The sequence below is a fragment of the Peromyscus leucopus genome, chromosome 8b (genome assembly GCF_004664715.2).
Source record: "Peromyscus leucopus breed LL Stock chromosome 8b, UCI_PerLeu_2.1, whole genome shotgun sequence".
Taxonomy (NCBI): Eukaryota; Metazoa; Chordata; class Mammalia; order Rodentia; family Cricetidae; genus Peromyscus; species Peromyscus leucopus.
In genome coordinates, this window is record NC_051086.1 from 645,850 (window position 1) to 652,737 (window position 6,888).

At 49.8% G+C, this 6,888-nt stretch overlaps 1 protein-coding gene across 2 annotated transcripts in view; it reads left to right on the forward strand.

Annotated features, from left to right (window-relative positions):
• Positions 1 to 6,503, forward strand: part of Septin12 (septin 12) — an 8,444-nt gene extending 1,941 nt beyond the window's left edge. For both annotated transcript variants that reach the window (XM_028894864.2, XM_037201233.1), the window contains exons 4-10: positions 1 to 8; positions 2,195 to 2,332; positions 2,449 to 2,566; positions 2,653 to 2,748; positions 5,307 to 5,403; positions 6,020 to 6,071; positions 6,161 to 6,503. The exon at positions 1 to 8 is cut by the window's left edge and continues 74 nt beyond it. In XM_028894864.2, the coding sequence (XP_028750697.1) occupies positions 1 to 8; positions 2,195 to 2,332; positions 2,449 to 2,566; positions 2,653 to 2,748; positions 5,307 to 5,403; positions 6,020 to 6,071; positions 6,161 to 6,365 (714 nt within the window). In that variant the 3' untranslated portion in view covers positions 6,366 to 6,503. The remainder of the gene's footprint in view (positions 9 to 2,194; positions 2,333 to 2,448; positions 2,567 to 2,652; positions 2,749 to 5,306; positions 5,404 to 6,019; positions 6,072 to 6,160) is intronic.
• Positions 6,504 to 6,888: the final 385 nt, after the last annotated feature.

A 6,888-nucleotide genomic window follows, 5' to 3' on the forward strand; every position in this document is an offset into this window, starting at 1 on the left:
GACAAGTGGTGGGTCCTGGGGTGTGCGGCCCCTGTCCTCACAAGGTCTGTGAAAAGCCGCCCTGGAGGGGCCTGTCCTCTGTCTGTGTGTGTCACCTGAGAGAGCCTCATTGTCCTATACTCGCCTCACCCTCCAAGTGTGAAGAGAGCTGAGTATGTACGGGTCTCAGCCAGCGGTCTGGTACACAGTTGGTGCTCAATTAAAGCACCAGAAATCTGTACTTCTGTAATCCCTGTACTCTGGCAGTTGAAGCAGAAGAATCATGAGTTCAAGGCCAGCCTGAGCAATGTGTCAAGACTCGTATCTCAAAACAGAAGGAGAGGACAGGGCTGAGCACAGAGCTTAGTGTTATAGTTCAGCGTTAGAATGCTCGCACACCATGCACAGGGTCTGGGGCCAATCTCCAGGAGCAGAAGCAGTCAGGCAGTCTGCTGGAGTGCTGTGCTGACGGGAGCCCGGACTAGGAAGGCCCCAGCAGAGGACTGGAGAGATGGTCCCCTCAGTGAAGGGCTTGCCTTGGAAGCTGAGCTTATCCCCAGAACCCACGTGGGGGGGGGGGGAGCCAAGCATGGCAGTGCATTCCTGAGATCCCATTGCTGGGGGGGGGGCAGAGACAGGGGATCCTGTGAGCCCCCGGTCATGGAAAGACCTTCTCTCGACGTACAAGGTGAAGTCGACAGCACCTGCCTTTTGCTTGTCTGTTGTTTTTGAGACAGGGTCTCGCTGTGTAGCCCTGGCTGTTCTGGAACTCACTGTGTAGACCAGGCTAGCCTCAAACTCACAGAGATCCGCCTCTCTGCCTCCCAAGTGCTGGGATTAAAGGTGTACACCACCACCGCCCAGCTGACCACGGCAACTCTTTTTTTTTTTTTTTTTTTAATTATTTATTTTTTAGTTTTTCGAGACAGGGTTTCTCTGTGTAGCTTTGGCACCTTTCCTGGAACTCACTCTATAGCCCAGGCTGGCCTCGAACTCACAGAGATCCACCTGCCTCTGCCTCCTGTGTGTTGGGATTAAAGGCGTGTGCCACCACCACCTTGTTTATTTGTATTTGTGTACATTGGTACTTTGCCTGCATGCATGTCTGTGTGAGGGTGTCGGATTCCCCTGGAACAGGAGTTATGGACAGTTATGAGCCACCATGTGGGTGCTGGGAATTGAACCCAGGTCCTCTGGAGGAGCAGCCAGTGCTCTTAACCACTGAGTCATCTCTCCAGCCCCTATGGCAACTCTTATAAAGAAAAAACATTTAATGGGGTGGCTTACATTTTCAGAGATTTAGTCCATTATCATTATGATGCAACATGGCGGCATGCAGGCAGACATGGTGCTGGAGAAGGAGCTGAGAGTTCTACATCTTGACCTCTAGGCAACAGGAAGTGGTCTGGGACACTGGGCGTGGCTTGAGCATATGTGAACCCTCAAGCCCACCCCCACAGTGACACACTTCCTACAGCGAGGCCACACCTACTGCAACAGATCCACACGCCCTAACAGTGCCTTTTCCTATGAGCTTATGGGGGCCAGTTACATTCAAATGACCACAGTCATGCATGGGAAACACACACAAAATAAGGTAATTCCAAGTCAGGCATAGCTACATGGCAGAGAGCAACTAAGGAAGACAGCCAAGAGCGACCTCTGACCTCCACACGGTACTCATACACGAACACACACACACACACACACACACACACACACACACACACACACACTCTACCAGGTGAGAACCAGTGGTGTCTTGGGCCACGCTGATGACCAATTGTCATTAAATGACCACCCTTCCCTCACCAAGCATCATATAATATATATGATGTAGCTATTAGGATATATATGTGTTAGTGCTAGAGAATGAACTTAAGATGTGGTACATGTTAGTAAACACTGAATAATAATCCCCAGCTCCAGATTTTATTTTTTCTCTTCAGATTTGATTTCCCTAAATTATCCAGGCTGGCTTCGAACTTTTAACCCTGCTGCCTCAGTGTCTTGAGTAGCTGGGATGACAAGCCTGTGGCACCAGGCCCAACCAATAAGTGCTATTACTTTGCTCGCTTTATGAACAGGGAAGCTTAGACCTCAAGTGAAGAGAGGCAGAGGTTTCTGTGTGTCCCTGAGAATGTAGCTAGCCCACCCAGAGACCAGGAAGTAGTGAGTCCTGGGGGATGGCACTGAGGGGACTTCTCTGCCCCAGCTGGGACCCGATCCTGAGCTACATCAACCAACAGTACGAGCAGTATCTTCAGGAGGAGCTCCTCATCACCCGCCAGCGCCACATCCCCGACACCCGTGTGCACTGCTGTGTGTACTTTGTGCCACCCACAGGCCACTGGTGAGGTGACCCACTGGCTGGGGGAGGGCCACTTGACAGTTGGGAGCTTTGGGTTGACTTTTGTACCTCACTCATCCATCCACCACCTGCTACCGTCACTGTCCTGTCCCGGGCAGCCTTCGGCCCCTGGACATTGAGTTTCTGCGGCGGCTGTGCCGGACTGTGAATGTGGTGCCCGTGATCGCCCGGGCTGACAGCCTGACCATTGAAGAGCGAGATGCCTTCAGGAGCAGGGTGATCTGGGTGCCCAAGGTGGAGCTGGGTCAGTGTGCAGAGCAGAATGAATGGTGTGCTGAGATCACTTGTGCTCGATCCCCCAGATCCAGCAAAACCTGAAAACTCACTGCATCGATGTGTACCCACAGAAATGTTTCGATGAGGATGTCAATGACCGGCTCCTTAACAGTAAGATCCGGGTAAGGTGCTGTAGACGGTGAAGAAGGCCAGTGACACTAAGGCCATTTGATTTCCTTCCCACTCATCCTTCCCATCTGAAAACCAATCTCTTTCTGCAGTTTCAGGAAATGTATGTATATATTTAAAGATTCTTCATCTGCTCACAAATTCAAAGCGAGCAAGAAATGGATCTCATCAGAGAACCCACAGAGTGGGAAGAAATGTTTGTCAGCCATGGCTTTACCTGGGCTTACATTCTAATAGATAAAGAACCCTTACTACTTAACAATAAAAGATAACCACATTTTAAAACGGACGGGGAAAACTCAACATGGTGGACTACAGCTCACGTGTGCTCACGCACACACACACAGACATGGTGGACTACAGCTCACGTGTGCTCGTGTACACGCACAAACAGACTCGAGTATAAATAAATAAGAATATAAGTTTAATTAGTTATTAAAATTTAACTCTTAGTTACTGATAGCCTAGCACCCAGGGGGCTAAGGTGGATTGTGAATGTGAGGCCAGCCTGGATTACATCAGCTTGGGCTATGTAGTGTCTCAAGCAAACCAAACCACGGACTGGGGGCTGACAAGTTTGAATTTCTCCTTTCAGCCACAAGTGAGAAAACAAGTATAGGACTTGGCAAACTACTGTGTGGGTGTCCAGGTGGTGACTGTGTGGGTGTCCAGGTGGTGACTGTGTGGGTGTCCAGGTGGTGACTCCTGTGTGGGTGTCCAGGTGGTGACTGTGTGTGGGTGTCCAGGTGGTGACTGTGTGGGTGTCCAGGTGGTGACTGTGTGGGTGTCCAGGTGGTGACTGTGTGTGGGTGTCCAGGTGGTGACTGTGTGGGTATCCAGGTGGTGACTTCTGTGTGGGTGTCCAGGTGGTGACTGTGTGGGTGTCCAGGTGGTGACTGTGTGGGTGTCCAGGTGGTGACTGTGTGGGTGTCCAGGTGGACATATTTTAGGTTCTTTGGGCCCGACAGTCTCTGGTGCAACTACTGAACCCTGCAGTGTGGCCTGAGAGCAACTCCAGAGGAGAGAAAACAAATGGACTTTTGTGTCAAAAAAAAAAAAAAAAAAAAAAAAAAATGCATGTTTGTAGAGTTTGTGGAGGCTCTGAGCTTGGTCCCCATCACCACAGAAGAGAAACGTCCCCAGTCCTTGGGTTGTAGCTCAGAGGCAAAGCACATGCCCAGTGTGCACGAGGCCCCCATTTTCATCTCCAGCATTCCAAACAATAATAATAAAATCAAATATTTTAAGTTGATGAAGAACGTGGCAGTGCACACCTGTAACCCAGCACTGGAGAGTGGAGGCAGGAGGATCAGAAGTTCAAGCTCATCCTTGGCTGGTGTAGTGAGTTCTAGGCCAATCTGAGATACATTCGATCCTGTCTCAGAAAACAAATTTTTTTTTTTTTTTTTTTTTTTTTTTTTTTTTTTTTTTTTTTTTTTTTTGGTTTTTCGAGACAGGGTTTCTCTGTGTAGCTTTGCGCCTTTCCTGGAACTCACCTGGTAGCCCAGGCTGGCCTCGAACTCACAGAGATCCGCCTGGCTCTACCTCCCGAGTGCTGGGATTAAAGGCGTGCGCCACCAACGCCCGGCTAGAAAACAAATTTTTAAAATTCAAAGAATAGGGGCCTGCGAGAAGTCTAAATGGTTAGTGGTGTTTGCTTTAAGCTGAGTGACTTAAGTTCAATCCCGGAGACTCACATGGTAGAAAAGGGAAGGGACCACTTCCCATAGTGGTCCTCTGACCTCCACACAAGTCTCTCTCTCTCTCTCTCTCTCTCTCTCTCTCTCTCTCTCTCTCTCTCTCTCACACACACACACACACACACACACACACACACAAAGGAAAACTAAATGTAATTAAAATTTTAAGTAAACTACTTATCATGAGAGTTTTGTTGTTGTTTGTTTGGTTGGTTTTTGAGCCATGGTCTATCTACATAGCCCTGGGTGTCCTGGAACTCACTGTAGACTAGGCTGGCCTCAAACTCGTAGAGATCCCCCTGCCTCTGCTTCCCAAGGGCTGGGATTAAAGTTATGTGCCACCATGCCCATCCTTATGAGATATTCTTAAAAGTTTAAAGAAAACACGAGGTGGTCAGTTCAATTTGCCTGTTAGTTATAAGGGCTCAGCCCTGCTATTTACTCCCTGGATATAACTGTCTCCTTCCTAAGTAAGATATTTGATAATACTAACATCATATTCTCTCTCTCTCTCTCTCTCTCTCTCTCTCTGTGTGTGTGTGTGTGTGAGTGTGTGTGAATTCGCACTGGGGAATCAAACTCAGGGTCTTGTTCATGCTAATCCCTGAGCCACACCCTTTCCCCCAGGACTCTATAATGAATGTGGGGTTAACAGCAACACCGTTTCCTTGGGTTACGCTGCTAACACTTAACTATGCTGGGCACATCACCATTGGTGAACAGTCCTGCATCAGCATCATGTGTGCCCCCATTTTGTAGAGGTGAGGGTAGCATGAATTCCATGGTATATTGCAACTTCCTAGTTTCATGTGCCAGCCTCCTGCCTCAGTTTCCTCTCCCTTGTCTCTTAGGAGCAGATCCCTTTTGCTGTGGTCGGGGCTGATCGAGAGCACCTGGTGAATGGGAGATGTGTCCTGGGCCGGAAGACCAAATGGGGCATCATTGAAGGTAAGTTTGGGGACATGGTAGCATGCAGTGCGTATGGGGGTGGAAACAGGGCATCCCCTACATCCATAGCCTCTTCCCACCCCTTGCCTGGCAGCTGCCCACACCTAGAAGGCAACCTTGAGCTTGCCAAAATTTAATGTAGCCCCTCCATGTGCATGGAAGTCGGATTTACTCCTACCTCAGCTCCCTGATTTATTATTATCATTATTAAAAACCTATGGAGCCAAGCACGGTGGCACACTTGTAACTCTAGCACAGGGAGGTCCTGGAGACAGGGGGTCAGAAGTCTAAGGGCATCCTTGGCTACATAGCAAGTTTGAGGCCAACCTGGTCTATCTGGGATCCTGCCTCAAAAAGAAAAAAAAGCATGAATTTTGTCTTCGGTGAATGCTGCATTCAACAGTTTAGCAACTATTTGTAGGAGCCAGGCCCCAGAGATGAATGAATGAATGAATGAATGAATGAATGAATGAATGAATGAATGAACTAATGAACGAACGGGGGAGGAAGAGGTAGTGGGGCAGGGCAATGGCAGGTCTCAGAAGGCACCGTAACGTGTAGCAGCTGTGTACTCGTACTGCGAGTGCAGAGCCGTGCCAGGCCCCATGTCTTGCAGTGGAGAACATGGCACACTGTGAGTTTCTTCTCCTGAGAGACCTGCTCATCCGGTGAGGTGTGGGGTACCTGGCATTCGGGTGGCTGAAAAGGGGGGTCTAGGACCATTCTGGCCTCGGCTGACTGGCCTCCTATCATTCAGCTCCCATCTCCAGGACCTGAAGGACATCACCCACAATGTCCACTATGAGAACTACCGGGTCCTCAGACTCAATGAGAGCCACCTGCTGCCCCGAGGGCCGGGCTGGGTGAACCTGGCCCCAGCCTCCCCAGGACAGCTCATGTCCGCGGGACCGGGGAAGACCCGAAAGCGAGCTACCAAGGATTCCAGGGAAGACGAGTGCTGAGTGGGCGTGGCCCTGGCCTGCTCGGCTTCACCACTCCTCAGCCCCCAACTCAGACCCCAGTGCTAGAGCATCTATGAGAAGCCGATGTTACTTTGTACAAAAAGCTGTGCTTTGACAACTAAAGGCTTTGTAAATGAGTCCTCGGAGCCAGTCTGATAGAAAAATATGATTCTTGGCGCTGTGGATGGGGCTCAGTTGGTAGAATGATTGACGTGCCTGAGCCCTGGGCTTGATCTCCAGCACCACGTAAAGGCAGCAGAGTGCACATCTTCAATCCTAGCACTCTGGAGGAGGAAACAGGATAAGAAATTCAAGGTTTGCCGGGCGTTGGTGGCGCACGCCTTTAATCCCAGCACTCGGGAGGCAGAGGCAGGCGGATCTCTGTGAGTTCGAGGCCAGCCTGGGCTACCAAGTGAGCTCCAGGAAAGGCGCAAAGCTACACAGAGAAACCCTGTCTTGAAAAACCAAAAAAAAAAAAAAAGAAATTCAAGGTTTAGTGGCTCATTGCTCCAGGGGTATGATT